The sequence below is a fragment of the Halichoerus grypus genome, chromosome 2 (assembly GCF_964656455.1).
Source record: "Halichoerus grypus chromosome 2, mHalGry1.hap1.1, whole genome shotgun sequence".
Classification (NCBI taxonomy): domain Eukaryota; kingdom Metazoa; phylum Chordata; class Mammalia; order Carnivora; family Phocidae; genus Halichoerus; species Halichoerus grypus.
The window spans coordinates 114,098,528-114,126,059 of record NC_135713.1 but is presented as its reverse complement, the minus strand read 5'-3'; the positions used below and the strand labels follow the sequence as shown (position 1 = coordinate 114,126,059).

Below are 27,532 nucleotides of genomic sequence, written 5' to 3'. Positions count from 1 at the left end.
ATATTATTACCATTATTAATCAGTAACACCTACTAAAGGCTTACCACGTGCCAGGTACTATGTTATATATATGGTTTCCCTAGAATCTCATGCTAAGTCTAGAAAGTAGCTAGACACATTATTACTTCCATTTTACAGATGAAGAAACTGAGGCTGAGTAACTGGCCAAAATCACCCAAGTAGCAAATGGAAGAAGTGGAAATCTAACCTAGCTAGTCTGACTTCAGAGCATGTAACTTTACCTGCTATGCTATGCTGCCAGCCCTTACCAGATAAAGGATGACTTGCACTTGACCTCTAAGGGATCTTTCAGTTCTAATATGAAATGACTTACTTCAATCAATCTATGATAAAGCATTCAGTGTGGTCCAGTAATGTCAAACTGTTGCAAAATAAAGAAGCTCAGTATCGGGGCACCTGGGTGGCTCAGTCGTTGGGCGTCTGCCTTCGGCTCAGGTCATGATCCCAGGGTCCTGGGATCGAGCCCCGCTTCAGGCTCCCGGCTCAGTGGGAAGCCTGCTTCTCCCTCTCCCACTCCCCCTGCTTGTGTTCCTGCTGTCGCTATCTCTCTCTCTGTCAAATGAATAAATAAAATTTTTTTAAAAAAAACAAAGCAGCAGCAGCTCAGTATAATCTCTTGACTTAACCTGAAAATTAGAACTCAGGTTCCTTACAGTCATCAGAATTGGTCTTTGCCCATACTGTCTTTTTTTTTTTTTTAAGATTAATTTACTCGAGAGAGAGTGCATGCGTGCATGTGAGTGGGGGAGGGATAGAGGGAGAGAATCTCAAGCCGACTCCCCAGTGAGCACAGGTGGCAATGCAGTCTGGATCTCACTACCCTGAGATCATGACCTGAGCCAAAATCAAGAGTCAGACACTTAACCGACTGAGCCACCCAGTCTTTGCCCATATTGAACCCTTAAAGAAATGAAAATATTTTTCTCTAGTGTCAGTCAATACCTAATATTCTTCCTCATATGAAGCAGAATGGCACAGATAACATCAAAAGACATTCCACAGGAGTAAAACAATAAATCTGCAATACAGCAGACATGATCTTTAAACACAACTGGACTTGAGACAAATCTAACAAATGGCAGATTTCTGGGGGGTGGAAAATCCTCTCTTAAAATGCCTAAATTTAGTGTAAATCATTATAAACTGCTTATAAATTATTGATGTTAGCCCTAAAAAAATACTATTGATGGTTAATCGAATATATTAAAGCTAGAAGAATTCTTATAAATGTAAAACCTATTTGTTTCTTATACAAAATACTTGTTAAGTCAAAATATTCTGTGTTTTTTTAAATCATCATAAGAGTTCTGCCCTTTAAAAAGTAAAACTAGCTAATTCAGTTTTTCTTTTTAAAGAAGAAATATAACTAACTCCATAATGGTATAATATAAAAAGTTGTTAGATGATCCTTAGCCTTCATAAGTAGTATAAACTACACCTCAAAAAGAAACACACTGACATTTTTGTATTAATCTGAAAGACTAGAAGCTTCTGGGAAATAGCAATAGTTTGTAGTTGTTTTTTTATAGCAATAGTTTGTTAGAAAGAAAAAAAAGTATGGTACAAACTACTCTCAGAGGTCCCAAGAAGGAAAAAAAAAAAAATTTATTAGGTTAGGAATCCAAGATGACTTGGTGTAACTATGATTACAGAATTTGATGGTTAGAAATGAAGTCTTTTAAGGTCCAGCCTAAGGTCCTTATACCCAATCTGTAGACACAGAATAGTCACATCCCCAGAAACCAGGACATATCTCCAATCTGCATGAGTTTAATGAACCAGATAGATAATTGTATCACCAATATCTGCCCCTAGCCCATTTTCAGTGAGATGAATTTTCTTGCTCATGAGGTCCACGTGGAAAACAGCATGCTCAGAAATGGGGGTCTTCCCAGTGTGCTCTTTTCCCAGGACAGGAACTCGCCGAGGCCCCAACAGTGGATCATCAAATCTCATCAGCTTCACTTTAGAAAGGTCTATAGCAAAAAAAGATGATCAATATGAGCATTTAATTACAGTCACTGCCTCAAACCCATGCCTGAGCCTGACAATTCAAGCTTTAAACACACTGGTTGTTTATCTAAAAGATATTTTCATGAGATTATTAAATAAGACTCAATTTCAGAAAGCAGAGCTAAATCTAACAAATCCTCCTGTTAGCTTCTACCCAGACCAAAGAGGCAGAGATTCCATGTAACACCTCACCTTGAATTATAAACCACGAGGAAGGATTGAGTATATTTTTGACCATTATCCTATATGGTTTCTCAAATCACTTTTTATATGCTTCAATTAACCAATTTTCAAAATATCAGTAGGTCTAAAACTTCTTTCTCTTTCTTGTCTTGGTTCCTGGGATACATTAAAACTGCGAGAGTCGTAGCTTTTTTCAAAAGATACTTCTAGAGAAAGAATTACTACTCTAAGAAACAGCATTACCAGTTCCTTGTTTTGCTCCAAGGATGAAAAGTGTTGGTAGAGACTGGTGAGCTGGTGAGAGACAAGCTGGTGAGAGACAAGCTGGTGAGAGACAAGGAGAGACGGAGAAGGACGGGGAAAAGGGCACAGCTTTCTGAGTTTTGAGCTTCTGGATGCACTCCAACCCTGCCCTGCTTGAGATTTTCCTGATCTGCTCTTGTGCGAGCTGATAAGATGGCTCCTGGCAAAGAAAGCACTTGGCCCTTGAACAAATTTATGATCCAACAATCCTGCCAACAACTGAGCCTGAAAAAAAATTTATTTATTTCAGCAATTCTGAGGCATCCCGACATCAAATGCTTTTATTTTATACAGTAGAAAAACAACATAAGTGACTACAAATGCTGATTCTGGGTTTATATCTCACTCTACGTGTAGCATGGCTAGTTATACTTAACTCGATCCGCAGAAATAGAAGGTATTTTCTGAATTAGTTCGCACCCCTTTCTAAAGCAGATTGCTAGGTGGTCCATGAGCTACACTCCCTCATGCTGCCTTGAGAGTATGAAGCTTAGCATGAGAGGGATAAGAGATAAAAGCAGACATTAATGCAGCTGGTGGCTATGCCAGGAGTACAAGTTATCCAGGCATTATATTCTCTTTGGGAAACAAAGACTGAAAGACTGTACGTTTAGCGTAGGGATATTGAAGCTTACAGAATAATTATCCAAGACCACTATGAAGGCAAACCTGGCCAGACAGTCTTATTTGGGGGAAAAAATACAATTCATTTTAACAGCTATTACATTTCAACATGCACACTGGTGATACTAAATATTTTGCTATGGAAGCAGTGTGAAGTTCTGCCAGGAGATTTTATGCATAAGGCGTTTACTGCAGATCTGCACCTCCCCCCCTCGCTCTCTTTCTCTATCCTTCTCTCTCTCTCTCCCCATTCCTCTCTGAAACAGAACTCCCTCATCATTCCCATCAATTCTGAATCAAACTATTCAAAGAAGCCTTAATACTAAATCAGGCATCTAAGTGACAAAACATATTTGATGTTTCACCATGTAGCTCATTACTGCCAATAATTCTTGGAGCTTTCTTAGTGGTTTTACTCTCTTTTCTTATTGCAGACCTCTCTCATCATTGAAAATGCAGAAATTTAAGTCTGCAACTACGCAAGAATTAAGGCACGTAGAGAAAAGATGAGACTGACTGACAGTCCCTAGGGACTGATAATGTGAAATGCAGCCTTTCACCTCCATGTTATCAGTTCATATGCGGCATGGGCTGGGAGTGATTTAAAGTCATTATCATCAAATAGTTACTCAGTGGCCTTTGTGGAGAGAAATGATGGTTACACTCCAGTTCCTCCTGGACCTAGATCATAATCACCCTCAATGCAATTGGCACTAATTGGACGACTTACTGGCTACTGCAGCAAACAGAATGAGAAATATGTTACTGAATTTCACTCCCTTCCCGTCTCATACACTCAATATACTTAGCCCCCTTATATATCAAAGCATCCTGAGGGCTTTTGGAGAAGTCTCAAGGTTAGAGCTCTTCTGCAGATACTTGAAGGAGTATCAATTTCAAATTCCACCCTAACATTTCTATCCATTTTCGAAAATTCATAGCAGCTACGAACATCAAACTTAAGTACTTTATGATAATATTATTCACAGCTAGTATGACAAAGGATGTAAGAATTATGCCGGAAGCTTAGTGAGAAAAGATGAGATACAGAAAACACATTTCAGTACAATTCTGAAGAACCTCATCAGTCCTGTATCTGAGCATATTTAAAAGGGAGGCAGTTGTAACATTACAAAATACAATTTCCAATATAGGAAAACATCTTATTACATGCTATAACTTCATAATAATCCTACCCAGTGGGTCCACAGAACTATCTATTTTCTTTAAAAGCCACCACAATGTTCTTCAAAGATAAGAGTTCTACCTATTACAAAATCTTCTCATGACCGAATATATGCAATATAGAACAGCCAAATGGAAGGCCACAAGATGGCTTCCTTGTACGTTCATATTTCAAAGTTTCCAAATTCTGCTTTCTGTGGCCTGAAAGTTCTAAGAATGGCACTACCTCGTTTACCAAGAGAACATGATATATGTCTATAACAACATGGATGAACCTTGACATTTTGCTAAGCAAAATAAGCCACTTACTCACTGTTTCATGATGCCACTTATACAAGGTATCTAGAATAGTTGAATACAAAGAGACAGAAAGTAGAACAGTGGTTACCAGGGACTAGAGGGAGGGACAATGGGGAGGTGTTATTAAATGGGCACAGGGTTTCAGTGCGGGATGATGAAAAAGTTCTGGAGGTGAATAATGTGATGGTTGCACAACAATGTAAACGTATTTATACCACTGAACTGTACACTTAAGAAGGACTAAAATGGTTAATTTCATGTTACATGTATTTTACAATTTAAAAAAATGTTTACAAATGAAAAATCCCTAGCCCTAATATGCTGCTCCTACATAGCAAAACATGAGAGCATCCCTCCCGCTGACATGCCCTTCCCCCTTCCCCCTCCCCCTCCCAGGTATAACTTCCAAGGTCACATCCAAATGGTTATTTTCTCTGTGATTCATGCCTGATCACCACAGCTGGAAATAATCTCACCTTCTTCTGTGCTATCAACTTTATCTATATCTCCCTTACTGTACACAGCAGTTCCTCCTTAGATTGTGATCATGTACTTGAATAGCTCGGCCCTACTCTTTCACTAGATGCAGCCTCCTAATGAACAGTACTTTGTGGAGTCCCCAAAGCCTTAGTACATACGCAGGAGTCTCTACATATATACTACATACGCTATGTTGAGAGTCTCTCAAGAAATGTCCACAGAAGATGCATGAATGACCTCAAGAGAACAAAAAAATACCTGTAGAATGAATTCCAAAGGGCTATTTTAAGTCTTCTATGTTAATGTAATATTGCTGACCTGAATATAGTTCCATAAATTAGGTTACTGTCTCGGATTTCTAAATCTTTTCAGAAAATTTCTATACTGATAGAATGTGACCCAATCAACTCTTGATTGCCATCAAGAAAAGAGAGAGAATGCAAAACAGGGAATCTCAAGATTAAGTTGTCTTTATAATTTGGAAGAAAAATAATAAAGAGATACACTAATTCCCTTCACACCCCACTCAGCCTCAGACCTGGCTAAGTGATTTAAAAAAAAGAAGCTATAAATTATTATATTAAATCTAATCATGGAAGATCTAGACTTAATCTTGATAAGAAATTAAGATTATTTACATATTTTAGCTGGAAACACATTGTTTAGAAGAAAGAACACAAGCTTTGCAGTCAAAAAGACCTGAATTTGAATTCCAGCTCCAGGATACCTGAACGAAATCTCCCTTGTTATTTAGTCTTTCTGAGCTCCATGTCATCATCTGTAAAAGGGAATGAAAATACCCTCTCCATTTTCAGGAAGTTAAAGGATTAAATGGCTAATAAATGGCAGACACTCAACAAGTTCTACTGTTTCTCTTTTCCTTCCCCAGGAACAGACCTAGTAGGCAGGTTAGTTTAAAATATTAAGTACATGTGTGCCTTCAATCTAAAAACCTCTAAGAGATAGAAATTGCTTGTTACAATTTGAAAGCTAGATGGAGACTTAGAAAAATATCTAATCCACTATCCTCATTTTACTGAGAGATCAGTTTAGAGTTTAAGTGACATGGCTAAGTCACCAAGCTACACAGCCACAATGTCCCAAAGAGAAAACAGGTTTCCTGATTCAGAGTCTAGTATTCTTTGCACAACATGACACTGCTGTCCCTAAGCAGGCCAGCTACTCTTCTTTCTTCCCTCTGCTTAGAACCCATCCTAACCAACAAACTACTACCAAATGTGCATTTCAGGGAAACCACTTACCTTTGATTCCTCGGTCCATTTTCATTAAACGCCTGATTATAGAATCGCGGTTATCTCCTTGCCTGATTTCAATTTTGGTTGAGAAGTGGCCGTTGGATGGCTGGGGATTCACTAGGGAAACTGCCACACCAGGCTAGGAAAATAAAGAGAAAATGACTGTTATATGAAATTAAACTTGAATACTGCTGAGGGAGAGAAAATCTCTGCTCAATTTTTAATGCCCAATGAAAAATTTAATTCTGGTATTCTAAAATCAAGACCAAGGGATACTCAAATATAAAAGAGAAAATGTACAAAAGCTCATGCTTACAACCAAATGCCTAGATAAAAATGACTCTGAGTACATATATAAATACTGATGATGGATAATAACAGTAATTACATTTTCTCCTCTTCAACTCCCATCATTTATTGAATTTCTACTGTGTACCAGGCACTGTACTAAACAATTTATAGACATTATTCCTATATCCTGAAAGGTAGCTCTTTAAAACCCCTTTTCACAGATAAGAAGCTGAGAACCAGAAACATTAAAAAAAGTACTTCAAGGTCACATAGCCAATAAGAGGCAGAGCCAGAATTAAACTCAGTCATACGCCATACTATGTCCTACATTATATAAGCTATATAGTCAAAGACCCTGCTCATTATTTTAAGTGGAAAAAGTCAACTAAGTCTTATGAAAGACTTAAAGACATAGTAGCTTAATAGAACGTTTTAAAGTATCTCTAAAGAAACCTATCAGTGGGGCACCTCGGTGGCTCACTTGGTTAAGCACCCAACTCTTGATTTCGGCTCAGATTGTGATCTCGGGGTCGTGGGATGGAGACCCAGGTCAGGCTCTGTGCTCAGCGAGGAGTCTGCTTCTCTCTCTCTCCCTCTGTCCCTATCCCATTTGCGCATGCATGTGTGTGCGTACTCTGTCTCTAAAATAAACAAATCTTAGAAAAAAAAAAAAAAGAAAAGAAACATTTGTACAGGGAGCTCTATTTCATGTACCTATCCATGAGCTGAAGGCCTGCACTTTAAAAAGCCACCGTATTTTAATGTAATGAGAATATTCATAATACGATGATAAATTCAGCAGATATTCATGATCATGATTACCTCATTCTTTCAAAATAAGCTTTTCCTCTTTGTTGCATTTTCAATTAAATGTGGTAAAAGTAATAGGATACTTATAAGTCCTCCGCTTCTCAAGAAAAGTAGGGCATTTTATGGGTTCTCACAATTGCACTCCACTGGGCAATGGATTTTTTGAGACTAAATAAAGAGAATCTCCCAAAACTCCAAAATCTGCTTTTCTTCACCAATACTGGCCAAAAAATAAGGGGAAAAAAAAGCAATTCTAGTATAGCATAAGATGATTCATCAATCTGGTTTATGCCAGAAGTCAAAAAGTCTTGAATAACATTATCAAACCAAGACTCATCTAAAGTATGAAAGCTCCTCTTCACTGTTTCAGAAAAACCTTACATTTCCATTTCCAGTCTATTTTTTAATAAAAGTCAGGTTTTGACACAAAAATAAACTCAAAATGGATTAAGAACCTAAATGTGAGACCTGAAACCATAAAAATCCTTGAAGAGAGCAGAGCAGTAATTTCTCTGACATCAGCTGTAACAATATTTTTCTAGATATGTCTCCTGAGGCAAGGGAAACAAAAGCAAAAATAAGCTATTGGGACTACACCAAAATAGAAAGCTTCTGTACAGCAAAGGAAAGAACCAACAAAAACTAAAAGACAACTTATTGACTGTCATTTGCAAATGACATATCTGATAAAGGGTTAGTACCCAAAATATATAAAGAACTAATACAACTCAATACCAATAATAACCACAATTAAAAACACAAATAATCCAATTAAAAATGGGCAGAAGACATGAATAGATATGTTTCCAAAGAAAACATCCAGATGGCCAACAGATACATGAAAAGATGCTCATCACTCATCATCAGGGAAATGCAAATCAAAACCACAAAAAGATACTACCTCACACCTGTCAGAATGGCTAAAATCAACAACACAAGAAACAAGTATTGGTGAGGATGTGGAGAAAAAGGAACCCTTGTGCACTGTTGGTGGGACTGCAAACTGTTGCAGCAATTCTAGAAAACAGTACATAAGTTCCTCAGAAAGTTTAAAATCAAACTAACATATGACCCAGTGATTCCACTACTGGGTATTTACCCAAAGGAAATGAAAACGCTAATTCCAAAGGATATATACACTCCTATGTTCATTGCAGCATTATTTACAACAGCCAAATTATGGAAGCAGCCCGTGTCCATCAATTGATGAATGGATAAAGAAGATGTGTTATATACAGAATGGAATATTATTCAGCCATAAAAAAGAATGTCATCTTGCTATTTCCGACAACATGGATGGATCTAGAGAGTATAATATTAAGTGAAATAAGTCAGTTAGAGAAAGACAAATACCATATGATTTCACTCATGTGTGGTCTTTAAGAAACAAATGAACAAAGAAAAAAGAGACAAACCAAAAAAACAGACTTTTAACTATAGAGAACAAACTGATGATTGCCAGAGGGGAGATGGTGAGGGGATGGGTAGAAGAGGTGAAAGGTACTAAGAGTACATTTATCATGATGAGCCCTGAGTAATGTATAGCATTGCTGAATCACTATATTGTATATCCGAAACTAATACAACGCTATATGCTAACTATACTGGAATTAAAATTAAAAAAAAAAAATTCAGGTTTTAAAAATCATATTTTGATTTTAAACCCACAATAACATCCGATGCCACCCATAAGAGCAAAGGAAAGTGAGCATAGTGCCAACCAGGGAATTAGAAGAGCTCAAACCCAGCTTCATTCTAACAAATTATGTGGTCTAGACCAAAGCAATCACTTCACGTCTCTGCACCTCACTTTCTTCCATCTTTAAATGGTGGGCTTGGATGTAATATCTAAGGTCTCTTCTAGCTCTAAAATGCAATGATTCAGTGAGATTCTTTCAACTTACTTCTGTTCTAAAAACATTAAGTGGTTTCCCAGGACAGCAGTCTTCCCTGACTTTATCTTCTGCTTCGGAGGCAAACTTGACTTCTATGTGTTCTAGCTAAATAGGAGGGAAAATGAAAGTCATTAGTATCACTTAATATGATTGAAATTAATCATCACCTCATTTCCCCAAGGAGCAAAAACTAGGTTCTCCACTTAACACGAAATGATGTGTGCATTCTTCAGAAAACCAGCCAGGCACAGGACAGGACTGAGAGAGCACTCTGAAACTCAGGATCAAACGCTCCCATGGCATAACATTGTTTGAAGAGCAAGAGACTAAATCATTTACATGTCCATCAAAAAAAAAATTCTTTAATTAAAAGTTTTAAGAAAACAGTGTGCAATTTTATTATTTTCCATACAAACACTAAATGAAATCTATAATCAATTATTTGTCTCATAGTATTATTATTTACATAGTCATGTTCACCACTTTCTATAATGAAATCTGGCATCTATCTGCTGTATAAGAGAAAATGAGATCAGCATAAAAGGCTTCCGCTTGAATAAATAAAAGTTCGGAAATTTAGCATTTGAGAATAAAAGACTTCCGCTTAATTTTATTTTTTTATAAAAGACTTTCACTTAAATAAATGAAAAAACTCAGAAATGTAGCATACTGTATATGCCTGAATATAAGATGACCCTCAATAAAAGGGTCCCCATTGTCCCAGTAAAAAAATTCAAAAACTTTTTGGACCTCCAGGAATACATATGAACGTTTAGAAATATAAACAAAATAATTATCTACCAATACTTAGTAATTTATTTAACTCATTTATAATTATATGACATAAAATGCTTATTTAGAAATAACTTTCTTCCATTAATTACCATGTTTCATGGAACAATTTTTTTTTTTTTAAAGATTTTATTTATTTATTTGAGAGAGAGCACACAAGCAGGGGGAGGGGCAGAGGGAGAGGGAGAAGCAGGCTCCCCGCTGAGCAGGGAGCCCAATGTGGGACTCAATCCCAAGACCCCAGGATCATGACCTGAGCCAAAGGAAGACACTTAATCACTAAGCCACCCAAGCACCCCTTTCATGGAACAATTTCATTCAAAATCTAAACCTGCATTTTTTAAGTTAAGTGTCTTCATTATAACAAGAACCACTTTTTTGAGTCCTCTAACAGTTTCCTAGAGCAAATTATCTTCCCTTCTGCCTGAGTTATCTGAGAGACTGCATTTTTTAGAATCTATATAAAGTGATTGGGGCAGAAAAATGGAATGGGGAGAAACTCCCCAGAAAAGTCAAAGCTATCCGTAATGTTTTAGTTCTTGAGTTGAGTAGTAGATTCATGGGTGTTCATTACATTACTAACTTTAAAACAAAACAAAACAGGGTCAGGCATGGACCTATGATAATACCTCATGAACAAAGGATTCTAATTAAGTCAATTCTGTAAATCTGAGGTATAAACGAGAAGGGGGAAAAAAAGAAGCAATTCTTCCATAATATGAGAGATTTTATGTATAAAATAATTGATAAATGGAATACGATCACGCTATTTTTTCTTCCTGAAACTTGTATACCCACCCAATCTCTTTCCCTCCAAAAATATTTTTGACAAGTATATTTGGCAAAGATACTAAACATAGAAGATGTTCACAAAAAGCTTTATTATAAAACAAAAAGAACTGGATTATATTTACTATAGTTAACTAAATCCTTGGCCCATCCTACCTCAAGGGAATTGGTCAGGTAGACTACATTCTCCATCAGTACTGCCTGCTCATCAAATTCTAACTGCAAATCCAGAACACGAGGTCCCATCTTCTCCAGATTTTCCTAAGAGCCAAAACAGTTTTGAAAAATAAAAATCATATTAAGGATACGTTGAAAAGAATCCACTTCCTCCAAAGCAATCATTCTTCTCTCAACTGATAAAATCTTCAAATTTGAACAGCTAAAGGAAAGGCCTTGGACTCATGGTTTCCCTATCTATGCTTGCTTGTTAATGAAATTATTGGCTCAGAATAATTATCACTTGAAGTATGATAAGATTAAGGCAACACTGAAAAGACCGGAAGGACAAGGTTTTCATTTATAAAAGAAATATGAAAAAAAAAAAAAAAAAAAGAAATATGATTTTATCATTGTTTATTTAGAATGAATTAATATGCAAACCCAAAGAATTCACTGTGACAAGGAATCAAACAAATGTGCGGAAATAATCTCTTTAGGTAACCAAAAAGAAAAAAAAATTTTTTTAATTTTCTAAGATAACACATCTTTAAAGCTAATTCAGAGAAGAGTGCATTAATAATAAACACAAAATTTCTACAAATCAAAAAAAATTTTTAAGTCATATGGGTACTGAAATAATCCTGTGGCATGTGAAAAACAATTTATTCTTAATTTTCTTGAACATGAAACAAAGTATTTGCCAAAGAAAATGTGACCTTCGAGATCCAAGTTCATATGCACAAGTATAGCTAACTGCCTAGCATGCACTGCACTTACGTGAAAGTTACCTGACATGATTCCTAATATTCACTCTTCTCATTTACTGTCCAAGTTGTTTCTTTTCCTCTGAAAAAGTCCTAGAAGCCATTTTCTTATTCTCAGATTTACAAAACACTTTGCAAAGTTTCAAACTACTAATATGCCTAGCACATCCCCAATATTACTGAAAAAAATATATTACTACTGAACCAGACTAACACTGGTTGTCTAAAAGCCAACTCTTTTTTTTTTCTTTTTTTAAGATTTTATTTATTAATTTGACAGAGACAGCACAAGTAGGCAGAGCAGCAGGCAGAGGGAGAGGGAGAAGCAGGCTCCCCGCTGAGCCAGGAGCCCGACGTGGGGCTCGATCCCAGGACCCTGGGATCATGACCTGAGCTGAAGGCAGTCACTTAACCAACTGAGCCACCCAGGCGCCCCTAAAAGCCAACTCTTGAATCTAGTATCATTTAACTACAGAACTTTTCAAATCAGTTTCACTGGAATCTGTAAAGTACATCATCAAACTTAATTGCCTTTGCAATCAACAATGAAATATTTTGGGACAGCTGGATGGCTCAGTGGGTTAAACATCTGCCAGCTCAGCTCAGGTCATGATCTCAGGGTTCTGGGATCAAGTCCCGCATCAGGCTCCTTGCTCAGCGGGGAGCCTGCTTCTCCCTCTCCCTCTGCCCCTCCTCCCTGCTCATGCTCTCTCGCGCACGCTTTCTCTCTCCCTGACAAATAAATAAATAAAATCTTGAAAAAAAAACCCACCCCACAATGAGATATTTTGTTGAATCCACAAATTGACAATGAATCTGGCATTCTGACCAATGGCACTAGCTAAAGTAGGGAACCAATGAATTACGAGCATATCGGCAGATATATTATAACTTGATTGGTGTAAGTCAATCCAAGATTCTAAATTATTTCTGAAACTTCAAAGACCATAAGTCTCAGAGAGTTGATTCTAATCTAGGAGAGCAAAAAGGTTTTCCTAAGAATATAATCTACTCCATACAGGACAAGCTAAAAGTTTTGGTCACCGGCAGGCATCTATAGCTTAGAATAAGATTCAAGAATGAATCTAAACTACAAGAATAACCACTATGTTCCTAGCAGCCTGGAAGACCCACTAATTTACATTTTAAAAAAACATTCACTGAGCCTACTTTTTGAGAGAAAGTATTAAAGTGTGTTAAATATATTATTTCATTTACTCCTCACAGCACTCCTAAAATGTAGGTTCTATCAATTTCCTCATTTTATAGATGAAAAACAATGTGACCCAGAGAATTTAAGTGATTTGTCAAAGGTCTAAAAACTAAGAAGTGACAGACAAAAAGGATTTGGACCAAGATCTGTCTGACCCCAGAGCCTGAGATCTTAAGCAACATACAGCCTTCTTTCTGTTTCTCTAAGAAATCAAATAAATCTGTTATTTCTATGAAGAAAGCTGAGTCTAATGCAATGATTCTCAATGGGAGTGGTAGGGGGTGGGAGCAGATTATGTCCCCAGAGACATTTAGCAATGACTAGAGAATTTTTGGCTGTCACAACTTGAGCGGGTGAGGAGGACATTCTATTGGCATCTAGTGGGTAGAAGACAAAGACACTGCTAAACATCCTATAATGCACAGGGCAGCCTCCCACCAGAGAACTATCGGCCCACAATATCAATAGGACCACTGTTGAGAAACTCCGGTCTAACCACGATAAACAATGTTTATCCTGTTAAGCTAAACCTATACAAATGTAGTATCTTTGTTCCAGTAACAGGATCTAATAAAAACACCCTAATGTAAGCCAAAAGAATACGCCTCCCTGCCGAACAGAAAAGGAGGTAGAACATGAAGAGAATCATTTAGTGAGCAATTCCAAATCAGTTTTTCTTCCATAATGCATATTTCCAAATACTCAGCAATTTTACAGATAAACCCCCAAAATGATCACTCATTTCTCACAACTACTGATCAAAAAGACTATTTTTAGCAGATTTCCTGGGAGAGACTATACCCAAAGTTTTCCCGTTCCTTCCACTATCCTATCTAAAGAGTCCTAACTACATGAAGTCCACAGCTTACCTTAATCATGGCAACAAACGGCATCACTTTCTTCATGTATTTCTTCAACTCTGGCAAATTGCCCAGTTCACTAGCAATGACTTTGTTATCAGGCAATTTTCCACTGTTGGCCTAAAAAAAACATTGGGGAAGAATGTGGAGAAAAATATTTTAAAGATAACACATAATAGTAGATGTGCCTGTACGTAGGAAGTCAGCCAGACACAGAATGGTGGCCTTGACCAGTCTGCTGGAAAACAGTAGAAAAGGAAGCAACCCCACACATCCTGGGGAAGTGAAAGGTGAACGTGTAATATAGAAGGGAGTCTCCCATTCCCTCTAAAGTTAAAAGATACATGTTTTTTAGGGTAAAGGAGAAAACAGGTGCATCCTGCTGAATATTTAATTTTTCCTTACACTAAGAACACCTCCAGGATTGTAACATTAGATCTCACTGGGTGAGAAAACAAAACAGTCTTATAAAGATCTTGTTTGTCTCTAAACTTGTAAAAACACTTCACTAGTCATATCAAAATGAAAACTGCACTATTATACAAGATTTATAGAATGTCTGCTTTTGAATACTCTTCCTTATAAACTGTTACCACTAAGGTAGAAAAAAAAAAAAAGAGTCTCTGGCTATCCACCTGTTAAAAATAGTATCATTTCTATCTAGCCACAAATAAATGCCTGTATCATGTATCATTAATATGCACAGAGTCCCAAATGTGCTGCCTGAATTTAAATTCATTTCTGCAAACACAACTGTACCCTTCTACAGAGTGAGAAATGAAGCAAGTGGCTGTTTCAGAATTTGGGGTGACTTATTTTCTCCTTATTGTAAAAAGCATGGCATCAAAGCCAAAGGTTGGGAATGAATCTAAATGAAAAGTATTGTATAGTTAAGACTTCCAATAATACGTTTACTTTTAATTCTAACCTTTACTAAAGTACAGGGGGAAAATATTTCCTCCACTTGTCAATGTGCTGCTTTGAAATACATATGAAAGAGAAAAGAGGGTAGGAAACACTGCTCTTCCTTATACCACCAAAAAGGTGCCACATACAACATAAGAATATCTTCCTTGAAATAAGTCAAACAGAGAAAGACATGTATCATATGACCTCACTGATATGAGGAATTCTTAATCTCAGGAAACAAACTGAGGGTTGCTGGAGTGGGGGGTGGGGTGGGAGGGATGGGGTGACTGGGTGATAGACACTGGGGAGGGTATGTGCTCTGGTAAGCGCTGTGAATTGTGCAAGACTGTTGAATCTCAGATCTGTACCTCTGAAACAAATAATGCAATATATGTTAAGAAAAAAAAAAAGAAGAAGGTAGCAGGAGGGGAAGAATGAAGGGGGGGAAATCGGAGGGGTAGACGAACCATGAGAGATGATGGACTCTGAAAAACAAACTGAGGGTTCTAGAGGGGAGGGGGGCGGGAGGATGGGTTAGCCTGGTGATGGGTATTGAGGAGGGCACGTTCTGCATGGAGCACTGGGTGTTATGCACAAACAATGAATCATGGAACACTACATCTAAAACTAATGATGTAATGTATGGGGATTAACATAACAATAAAAAATTAAAAAAGAAAAAAAGAAAAGAATATCTTCCTTGATCATAAACTAACATTCTTTCAGTTCTTTTAGATGAAAACAAACAAAAATTTAAAAGAAAGCTGATCATTCCAAATAATGCCAGAAAATGATGTTGCTTTTAAACCATATATCTAGTCAATAATTACTAAATAAAACTGTAACTTCTAAAAGAATAGCAGTTTTTAATAAAAGATGCATTTTTAAATATCTGGGACATTACATTCTATATTTAGTTCTGACCACTTCCTTGAAAATGCTGTTATGAATATGTAACCCACTAAGGCATGATATCATTTTTCTACCTACCAAAGTGGCTTTTACTTATTTACTTGCCATACGTCAAAATCTGCAAGCAATTCTAAAGACTAAATTCTATTTTCTTTTTTTTTTTAAGATTTCATTTATTTATTTATTTGAGAGAGAGAGAGAGAGAAAGAGCATGAGAAGGGGGAGCTGCAGAGGGAGAGTGAGGGAGAAGCAGGCTCCCACTGAGCAAGAAGCCTGATGTGGGGCTTGATCCCAGGACCCTGGGATCATGACCTGAGTCGAAGGCAGACACTTAACCGACTGAGCACCCAGGTGCCCCTAAATTCTATTTCGATTATACACAATCAAATGAAGTAGCTTTCCACAAAAATAAGCTCACGAGGAATACAAAAACACTCTTCTCCTTCCATCAAATTTCCAAATGTAAAAGTTTTTCTGAGTATTTTTTAACTATGAAAATTTCTGAAACAAAATCTCAATAAAGTTCTCAAAAATCAAAGCTAAGGATTTTCCTTCAGTTATCACTTTATGTTTTGCCCATAATCACTGTATTTTCTCTCTCTCCTTCTCTTCTTTCAGTGCACCTTAACAATTTGTGTCTATGGATACCTCTTCTTAATAACATGAGCAAAAATTCCACAACATATACTTTGTTTCCATATTTTGAATGTGAAAGAAAAAAGGTAGATGGATTTTTTTCTTCAGGAAAACTTAGAACTATGCTTAAATATTGAGTTTCCTTTAAACACAACAATCATATTTAACAGCTATTTACCTGACAGAGCCAAAAACATTCAGCTCTCCATTTCTATAGGTAATTATTAAATTGACCATTTTGTTTTAAATCACTCAAAAGCCAAGCTTCAAATTTTTTGAAACATAATGAGGTGAAGGCTTCATGAATCCCAGTGTTCAAGTCAGAACAAACCCAAATGGCAAACTCAGTCCTTTTGCTTCATAATTTTAACCACATATGAGAAAGTCCCACACCTTTTAATTACATATGACTAGATCCACTATATTTTTGTATGAAAGTTTCAGAAATGATAAAAAAGACGGCAACTTTTCCCTCAGCAACCACTTAAGAGCCAGCACGGCTAACAAAAAACACTCCATGCCTAAGGGTAACTACACGAAGTTGCCTGTCTTCCTTCTCTCAGACACTACCAACATCCTAAAACAACAACAGCACAGGCAGGACACAACAACGCTGGGGGAACGTCTGCTGAGAGCATCACCTCGAAGTGATCACGCAGCACTGAAAGGGTGGTATGTTGCCAAGAAGGATAGTTCTTCGCCACATAGATGGTGCAATGTGAAGGTTTCTGAGGTGGCTGCTTGTCAGTCTTCTACAGGGCAAAAGAAAGGGAAAAAACATTTGATCACTCTTGTATACACCAAAAATGAAAGATCCCTCTCCCGGTATATACCACTATTGCTTTTAACATTAAGAAGCATACACATCCTCCAAAACTGCATTAGCAGTAAAGAGAGCCGGACACATTTGAATGATAGTGGTCTTAATTTTCATTACTAGTAAATGTTACCTGACTAATCACTTTAAAACAACAACCTTTAAAAAAAAAAAATGCCTTCACCTTCCCCTTAGCTGGCATCATATAGTTCTTGAGTCGCAATCTAAGGTCATGTGCTACTTCCATGAGATACTGTGAGGAACGTATCAAGGCTTCATCCACGGGACCTGCCAGAGGCCATGAAGCACTCATAATGGAGTCAGGCTTTAAGGAGAAAAAAAAAAAAAGTTCAGTGGGATTAAAGCCACACAACTATTTTATGGTTCTTGATTACAGTTCCATACCAAGGCTACCATCTGTAATTGCGCGCTCGGAGTTCAAACCTGACTACCCATAACACACTTCCACAGCCCCTGATCTAATGTTCCCTAGAATTCAAGCTGTGAAGTCTGACTCTACATTCTTAATTAGCATCCATTTGTACAAGTGTATTAATACCCACACACATATGCTCACTTTCAAAGAAAATTATGTAATGCTAATTTGCCTAAATTTAATCATTATTACATAAATTATATACACTCTCAGTTTTTATCCTATTAATACATACAGTATTGAAAGCATAGCTATTTGGTATATGCATCACGAGCACATTTTTACACTGTTCATGCGTTAAAAAATACAAAAGAGCCTGACTAATAAAGATGAAAAGAAATTATTAAACCAGCCAATCTGTTTATCTACAAGCCTAGGAGAAATAATTGCATTTATCCTCACAGTAAGGAGACTAATACAATATCCCTGAATATGCAGCCCTACATATGCCAGAAATTTTATATAAAACAAAAATATTTATGCAAATATACACTTCCATCTTTGTTTATAAGCTGCTCATAACAGCCGTTTATATCATTCTCAATATTTTCACCTTTTTAACAGTTGGAAAAACAGTATTAGTTATACATGTATTCAAATTAAATGTATTTTTTAAATATATTCAAATGTACTTTAACATTTCCTAACAAGAATTATGAGCTAAACAAAATGCAGTCACATGTTTTTAAAATACATCCACTGTGTGTATATAAATAAAGGCACACACACGATGTATCTGTCTAAAGAGGAGGTAGCTTCAGTTTAACCTGTTGTAATAATTACAAGATGATGAATCCAACATTATTCCTGAAATATTTTTTTCAGTCTTTTCTTCTTAAGTAACATTATTACTGTATTTATTTAATAAGGCCAAATCAAAACAGCCCACAACATCTTAACCACATACAGGTACCTTTCCCAGCAGCGTCCAGATGTGCTCACACAAATGTGGACAGAACGGAGCCAAGAGAAGTGTTTGAACTTCAATAAAGCGGAACACAAGGTCTCTGTGCATCCCTTCTATGGCCAATTCACGGTATTTATCTTTTGCAGCCTGTAAGATGTGAAATTATTTGCCATTTTTCTCCCCAAACTTCTTTAAAATAAAATTAAAAGAAAAAAATCCAGTGCCTCTATTTTAATGCATTTTTAAGCTTTTAGTCTTTCAAAAATTCCATAATGAATTCTCATAAAGGTTTTACTTCATTTTTTTTTAAGTGATCTCTACACCCAATGTGGGGCTCGAACCCACAACCTCGAGATCAAGTGTCAAAAGCTCTACCGACTGAGCCAGCCAGGTGCCCTGGTTTTACATTTTTAACAACTTGCAATTAAATGTTCATCAATCCTTGTCAAAGGATATTATGGTTTTATATTAATGATTCTCAAGAAAAATTTTTTAAAAAGACATTTTGTAACAGACATAGAAGTTGCACGTGTATTAAGGGCTGATGATACTCTGAACAGCCTATAAGAAAGATATTAAGTATCAAAAAGGCTATAAATAGGACACATTGCTATGTTCAGCACTTATCCTTATTTAACCACATCTATGAAAACCAAGTTACATAAATCCCAATGTGATATTTTACAAAACTGATTGAGGAAACCTACATTTTTAAGCCCTTGAACTGCCAAACTTAAGGAAACACTGACACCTTGTGGAAAACATCAGAAAATGCTTGATTTCAAACTAAAGGCAATTAGTTACAATTTTGCCTTTATCAATTTAAAAATGTTCTCCTGGGGGCACCTGGTGGCTCCGTTAAGTGTCTACCTTCAGCTCCGGTCATCATGATCCAGGGATCCTTGGATCGAGCCCCATGTCTGGCTCCCTGCTCAGGCGGGGAGCCTGCTTCTCCCTCCCCCTCTGCCTGCTGCTCCCCCTGCTTGTGCTCTCTCTCTGTCAAATGAATGGATAAAATCTTTGAAAAATAAAAAATAAAAAAATAAAAATAAGAATGTTCTCCTGGAAAATGTGGCTGATTTGTAGATTTAACCTCTTTATTAACTCATAGCTCAATTAGAAACAGAAATACTTAAATAAACACAATAGAGGATCAAAGAAAATTATTTAAAACCACAATCCACTGAAGAATTTAAAAATTGCGTGGCAATATTTTCAGTCTCCACTTTAGATTATAGCAGGAGGGAAAAAGGGTGAAATACATCATATCCACACTAACATATTTTATAACTACTAAAATAGCCTACCTGAAACTCAAAAAACCCTGTTTTCAAAGCTTCTTTAAACAGCATCTTTTCATAATTTTGATCTGTTTTTATAATTCCTGCATTCATCTCACTATAGAATAGGGAAAAAAAGATAACTGAGTTTAAATGCAAGTACACAAAGATATAAAAAACTGCCCCATATACTAGTGAACAGTAAAACAGGAACAACGCCTGAAACATTTAAGACCACTCAACCACAAACCCACTTAACTGCAACACAGTTAACGATGTCCTTGTCTAAAAATTTCTGGATGGAAACTTTATTAGGAAGCCCAAAATGCTAGCTTAACAAAGGTGGTCAGGTTTACTTGCTGCATTTTAAACAAGTGACATTGGATATTAAAAAAAATTTTCTCATGCTACCAAAGGCCTTTCATAATTTAGCCTAATCTGGCCCCAATGTGTCTGATCTCCTACTCTACCCTCCATATACTGTACCTCAAATAAATATCACTCTTTCCATGGCTTTCTCCTCTCCCTGTAAAAATCCATTTATTTTTCAAGAAACCCAGAATGCACATGCCATCTCCTGTAAATTCCCTCTATCCCTATAACTATACTTGTAATGGGTTCGATAAGTGTTTTCTTCTCCTGCTAAACTAGAGTGAAGGATCAAGTCCCATTCACCTTTGTAATGGGAATCAGTTCTTAAGATGGCTCCTGATACAAAGATGATGATAAATGTTTTTTAAAAGAAAAAAATTGCCATCTCTCTTTTTCTTCGAATCTACTTTTCATTTAACCATGCTGCCCTTCTCTAATGCAAGACAGCATGGTAAAATGGTTATGAGAAAGAAGCAAATTCATAACCCCCAACTGAAATCACTAGCTTTGAAGCATTTAATAAAATACTTAATTTTTCTAAGCTTCAATTTCTTTAACTATAAAATAGAGCAAATATCTTTATCATATAAGCTGTGAAGCTAAAATCAGATAATGGATGCAAAGCACTTAGCAGAGTACCTAGAACAAGTAAGCTTGCAATGAATAGTAGCTATTATTAACATCTAATTTATTTTAGGAGGGAAAAAAAAAAACTTAAAAGTGCAGGAGGACTAGGCAACTCTAAAGTACCACGGGCTGGAGTCGACAGATCACCTGGCAAAAACTCTATCATTGAAGGTGCTGGCAGGCCCACTTCTCAGACTGTCCCAGTTGGCCACCATTTCTTTCACCCACTCCAACCAGGTGTACAGACGGAGGATGCCTGCATCGGCCATGGCTTCCACAAAGTTAGCATCTTCAACGGTGTCACCGGCATCAGCCAGAGCCAAACGCATTCCTGGAGGAGGAGGACGACAATGAAGAAGAAGAAGACGAAGAAGAAATGTGGTTAGTGACTATCAACGATGGGTATACTTTGCAGTTGGGTATACTGCAAAACCTACATCGAAATTAAGAAATAGCAGATGCTTTAAACGACTGCCATGGATCAACAACAAAAATAAGAGCCACCAAAAGTAGGATCCACAATGTTGTTCAAATATGTGAATCACCTGTATTGATTTGCATACACTTAGCATCAATATATGTTTCTTCGCAGGCACATTGGTTGAGTTAATGAGGTAAAGTGGTCTTGAATGAAGGAGAGGAAGAAAATGATAAACTGGAAATACAGACCCCTATCAACATCTCAGCCTCATTTAGTGGCAGCAAAATATTGTATTTTAATGCATGAGAGAACACACTGGTGCCTTACATATACAAAAATACATTTTAATTTCTTCTTTCTAAAAGCAGATGCTCCTAAGTTTTCTAACAAAATTTTACTTTTCAACCAAAATCTTCCATTCTAAAATATTGAAAAAAACATTAAAAAGACCCTGATTAAATTACAAGACATCCTTCCAATGGAACACCGTATTGCTGCAAAAGAATGTGGAAAATTCTTTATGTATCAATATGGAGTGATCTCAAATATGAAGTGATAAGTGAAAAAGGAAAAGTTCAGAAGAGTATGTATTGTGGCACCATTTGTGCCTAAAAGGGGGGAGATGAGAACATGTAACATTAAGTTATGGATGCATTAAATATGCTTTCCAATATACAAGAAGCTCAAAACATTTCTTTTTATTTGAAATAATTTTATGCTTAAAGAAAAGGTGCAAAGACAGCAAGAGAATAGACATAAACCATTTAATGGGCTTCCCTAATGTTAACAACTTACATAACCATGGTTTCAAAACCAGAAGCTAACATTAGTACACCTATAGACCTTATTCAAATTTCACCGGTTTTTCTTCTAATACCCTATTTCTGTTGCAGGAGCCAATCCAGAAAACTACATTGCATTTAATCATTTTATCTTCTTGGTCTCCTCAAATCTGTGACAGTTCCTCAGTCTTTGTCTTTCATGACCTTGACATTTTTGATGAGTACTAGTCAGTTATTTAATAGAATTTCTCCAAACTTGGTTTGTCTGATTTTCCTCATGATTAGACTGAGCTTATGAACCTCTGGCAAGAATATCCCAAAAGTGATGCTGTGTGTCTTCTCAGGGCATCACTACCAGGGAGGTACATGATATTGATGTGACTTATTACTGGTGTTGCAAGCTTTCATCACTGAGGTAGTGTCTGTCAAGTTTTCTTGACTGTAAACTGTTTTTCTTTTTGTGATTAAAAAAATATCTTGGCAGAAATACTCTGAGAATATACAAACATCTTGTTTCTTCCAGAAACGTACACCCATTGATTTTGGCAATCATTGGCAGATCTTGCCTATAACAATTATTACTGTAATTTTTGCCTAATGGTGATTTTGTATTTCACTCAGTCTTTATACATTTATTAATATGAACTCTTCGGAAAGGAAGAGCTGCCCCTACTCCCCCACTTACTCATTTATTCAACTATTATTTAGATCCATATGGACTCACAAATATTCAACCTATTCACTGGGTTACAATCCAACACTATCAATTTATTTCTTAAATTGTTCTAGCTTGGATAATTGAGAGCTCCTTCCAGTTGGCTCCCGTACCTTTCTTTTTTCTTTTCACCTTAATCACCCAGTACTCATCACAATAAGCATATTCCTTAATCCACATCATCGTATTTTGCCCATCTCCCCACCCCCCTCCCCGCTGGTAACCATCAGTTTGTTCTCTATCGTTAAGAGTCTCTTATGGGGACACCTGAGTGGCTCAGTCAGTTAAGCATCTGCCTTCAGCTCAGGTCATGATCTCAGGGTCCTGGGATCGAGTCCCACATCAGGCTCTTTGCTCAGTGGGGAGTCTGCTTCTTCCTCTGCCCCTCCCCCTGCTCGTGCTCTAACAAATAAATAAATAAAATATTTGGGGTGCCTGGGTGGCTCAGTCGTTAAGCGTCTGCCTTCGGCTCAGGTCATGATCCCAGAGTCCTGGGATCAAGCCCCGCATCGGGCTCCCTGCTCAGCGGGAAGCCTGCTTCTCCCTCTCCCTCTGCTGCTCCCCCTGCTTGTGTTCTCTCTCTCGCTGTCAAATAAATAAATAAAATCTTTAAAAAAAAAAAAAGTCTCTTATGGCTTCTCTCCCTCTCTCTCTCCCTTTTTCCACCGCCTCCTCCCCCACCATATATTCATCTGTTTTGTTTTTTAAATTCCACATGAATGAAATCATATGGTATTTGTCTTTCTCTGACTTACTTCACTTCATATTATACTCTCTAGCTCCATCCATGTGGTTGCAAATGGCAAGATTTCATTCTTTTTATGGCTGAATAATATTCCAGTGTGCATGAGTGTGTGTGTGTGTATACATACCACATCTTCTTTATCTATTCATCAATCGATGGACACTTGAACTGTTACCGTATCTTGACTATTATAAACAATGCTGCTATAAACATAGGGGTGCATGTATCTCTTTGAATTTAGTGTTTTTGTGTTTTTTGGGTAAAAGCCCAGTAATACAATTACTGGATCATAAGGTAGTTCAATTTTTAACTTGTTGAGGAACCTCCATAGTATTTTCCACAGTGGCTGCACCACTTTCCATTCCCACCAACAGGGCACAAGCCTTCCTTTTTCTCCACATCCTCACCAACACCTGTTGTTCCTTGTGTTGTTGATTTTAGCCATTTCTTTGGGTAGCAGAGATATTCTAAAAACATTTGTTCTTCCGGGGCACCTGGGTGGCTCAGTCGTTAAGCATCTGCCTTCGGCTCAGGTCATGATCCCAGGGTCCTGGGATCGAGCCCCGCATCGGGCTTCCTACTCTGCAGGAAGCCTGCTTCTCCCTCTTCCACTCCCCCTGCTTGTGTTCCCTCTCTCGCTGTGTCTCTCTCTGTCAAATAAATAAATAAAATTAAAAAAAAAAATTTGTTCTTCCAATCCATGAGCATGGAATATCTTTCCATTTCCTTCTGAGATCTTCAATTTCCTTCATCAGTGTTTTATAGTTTTCAGAGTACAGGTCTTCCACCTCTTTGGTTAGGTTTATTCCTAGGTTTCTTATTATTTTGGATGCAATTGTAAATGAGATTGTTTTCTTAACTTCTCTTCCTGCTGGCTCATTACTGGTATATAGAAACACAACAGACTTCTGTAGATATATTTTGTATCCTGAGACTTTACTTAATTCGTGTATCAGTTCTAGCAGTTTTTTGGTGGAGTCTTTCAGGTTGTCTATATACAGTACCATATCATCTGCAAGTTGTCTGACTGCTGTGGATAGGACTTCCAGTACTATATTGAATAAAAGTGGTGAGTGTGGACATCCTTGTATTGATTCTGACCTTACGGGGAAAGGCTCTCGGCTTTTCACCATTAAGGATGATGTTAGCTGTGGATTTTTCATTTAAGGCCTTTATTATGTTGAGGTATGTTCCCTCTAAACCTACTTTGTTTAAGGTTTTTATCATGAATGGATGTTGTACTTTGTCAGATGCTTTTTCTGCATCTACTGAAACAATCATATGGTTATCCTTTCTCTTACTGGTATGATGTATCATGTTTATTGATTTGTGAATACTGAACCACCCGTGCAACCCAGGAATAAATCCCACTTGATCATGGTGAATGATTTTTTTTTTTTAATATATTGTTGGAGTCAGTTTGCTAATATTTCGTTGAGGATTTCTGCATCTCTATTTATCAGAGATACTGGCCTTTCTTGCTCTTTTTGTGGTGTCTTTATCTGGTTTTGGTATCAGGCTAATGTTGGCCTTATAGAATAAATGTGGAAGATCTTCTGCCTTTTCTATTTTTCAGAATAGTATGGGAAGAGGGGCACCTGGGTGGCTCAGTCAGTTAAGTGGCTGCCTTCAGGTCACGTCATAATCCCAAGGTCCTGGAATCGAGCCCCACATCAGGCTTCCTGCTCAGCAGGAAGCCTGCTTCTCCCTCTCCCACTCCCCCTGCTTGTGTTCCCTCTCTGTCTCTCTCTCTGTCAAATAAATAAATAAAATCTTTAAAAAAAAAAAAATAGTATAAGAAGAATAGGTATTAACTCTTCTTTAAATGTTTGGTGGGAGGGGCGCCTGGCTGGCTCAGTCGGTGGAGCATGCGCCTCTTGATCTCAGGATTGTGAGTTTGAGCTCCACATTCGGTATAGAGATCGCTTAAAAATAAAATCAATCAATCAATCAATATTTGGTAGAATTCACCCATGAAGACATCTGGTCCTGGACTTATGTTTGTTGGGAGTTTTTTTATTATGGATTCAATTTCTTGGCTGGTAATCGATCTATTCAAATTTTCTATTTCTTCCTGTTTCAGTTTTGGGAGGTTATACGTTTGTAGGAATTTATCCATTTCTTTTAGGTTGTCCAATTTGTTGGCATAGAGTTTTTCATAATATTCTAATTTTTTGTGATGTTTGTTGTTATTTCTCCTCTCTCACTTGCGATTTTATTTATTTGGGCCTTTTCTCTTTTTTTCTTGATGAGTCTGACTATAGGTTTATCAATTTTATTGATTTTTTTCAAATAATTAGCTCCTGGTTTCATTGATCTGTTCTATTGTTTTTTAGTTTCTCTATCATTTATTTCTACTCTAATCTTTATTATTTCCTTCCTTCTGCTGGTTTTAGGGTTAGTTTGTTGTTCTTTTTCTGGCTCCTTTAGGTATAAGGTCAAGTTGTTTATGTGAGATTTTTCTTGCTTCTTGAGGTAGGCCTGTACTGCTATAAATTTCCCTCTTAGAACTGCTTTTGCTTTGTCCCAAAGGTTTTGAACCGTTGTTTTCATTTTCATTTGTTTCCATGTACTTTTTTATTTCTTCTTTTATTTCCTAGTTGACACACTCATTGTTTAGTAGCATGTTATTTAACCTCCATGTATCTGTGGTCTTTCCAGGTTTTATTCTTGTTCTGTTTTGTTTTTTTTAAAGATTTTATTTATTTATTTGAGAGAGAGAGAGAATGAGAGACAGAGAGCACGAGAGGGAAGAGGGTCAGAGGGAGAAGCAGACCCGGCGCTGAGCAGGGAGCCCGATGTGGGACTCGATCCCGGGACTCCAGGATCATGACCTCAGCCGAAGGCAGTCGCTTAACCAACTGAGCCACCCAGGCGCCCCAGGTTTTTTTCTTGTAATTGACTTCTGGCTTTGACTTCTGACTTTCAGAGCATTGTGGTCAGAAAAGATGCATGGTATGACTTCAATCTTTTTAAATTTGTTGAGGCTTTTTTTGTGGCCTAATATGTGATCTATTCTGGAGAATGTTCCATGTGTACTTGAAAAGAATGTGTATTGTGCTGCTTTAGAACAGAATGTTCTGAACATATCTGTTAAATCCATCCATTCCAGTGTGTCATTCAAAGCCATTGTTTCCTTGTTGATTTTCTGTTTAGATGATCTGTCCATTGATGTAAGTGGGTGTGAAAGTCCCCTACTATTATAGCATTATTATCAATTAGTTCCTTTATGTTTGTTACTAGCTTTTTATGTATTTGGGTGCATATTTACAATTCTTACATTTTCTTGTTGGACTGTCCCCTTTATTATTATATGGTATCCTTCTTTAACTCTTGTTATAGTCTTTGTTTTAAAATCTATTTTGTCCATATAAGAATTGCTACTCTGGCTTTCCTTTGACATCCATTTGCATGACATATGTTTCTCCATCCCCTCACTTTCAATCTGCAGGTGTCTTTAGGTCTAAAATGAGTCTCTTGTAAGAGCACCTGCCTGGCTCTGTTGGTGGAGCATGCAACTCTTGATCTCAGGGTTGTGAGTTCGAGCCCCATGTTGGGCGTCGAGATTATTTAAAAATACAAACGTTATTACATTTGATGGAGCCACTGAGTTTCCTAAGTCTATTCTCATTTTGCATAATTCTTTTCTCCTCTTTTGTTCAGTTTGATTACTTTCCATTACTCTGTCTTCTAGGTCATTAATTCATTCTTCTGCTTCTTCTAGCCTGCTGTTCATTCCATCAAGCATCTTTCTCATTTTGTCTACTGAGCCTTTTTCTCTGTTATGGTATTCCTTATCTCTGTGTTAACGGTCTCAGGGATGTCCTCCACTCTTTTCTCAAGTCCAGTGAGTATCCTTATGATCACTGCTTCAAATTCTCTATCAGGCATGTGACTTTTATCTGTTTCACTTAGATCTCCAGCCATGGCTTTGTCCTGTTCCTTCATTTGGAACAAATTTCTCTGTCTTCTCATTTTGTCTAAATCTCTGTGCCTATTTCTGTGTGTTAGGAAAGTCAGCTATGTCTCCTGTTC

At 37.1% G+C, this 27,532-nt stretch overlaps 1 protein-coding gene across 1 annotated transcript in view; it reads right to left on the bottom strand.

The window, feature by feature from the left end:
- Nucleotides 1-1,608: 1,608 nt before the first annotated feature.
- Nucleotides 1,609-27,532, bottom strand: part of LARS1 (leucyl-tRNA synthetase 1) — a 71,506-nt gene continuing 45,582 nt past the window's right edge. Inside the window, exons 23-32 of the mRNA XM_036070017.2 lie at nt 20,982-21,165; nt 19,863-19,953; nt 18,562-18,702; nt 17,397-17,537; nt 17,037-17,147; nt 13,948-14,058; nt 11,099-11,203; nt 9,371-9,466; nt 6,372-6,504; nt 1,609-1,997 (exon numbers count right to left, since the gene is read on the bottom strand). Of these exons, the coding sequence (XP_035925910.2) occupies nt 1,792-1,997; nt 6,372-6,504; nt 9,371-9,466; nt 11,099-11,203; nt 13,948-14,058; nt 17,037-17,147; nt 17,397-17,537; nt 18,562-18,702; nt 19,863-19,953; nt 20,982-21,165 (1,319 nt within the window). The 3' untranslated portion in view covers nt 1,609-1,791. The remainder of the gene's footprint in view (nt 1,998-6,371; nt 6,505-9,370; nt 9,467-11,098; nt 11,204-13,947; nt 14,059-17,036; nt 17,148-17,396; nt 17,538-18,561; nt 18,703-19,862; nt 19,954-20,981; nt 21,166-27,532) is intronic.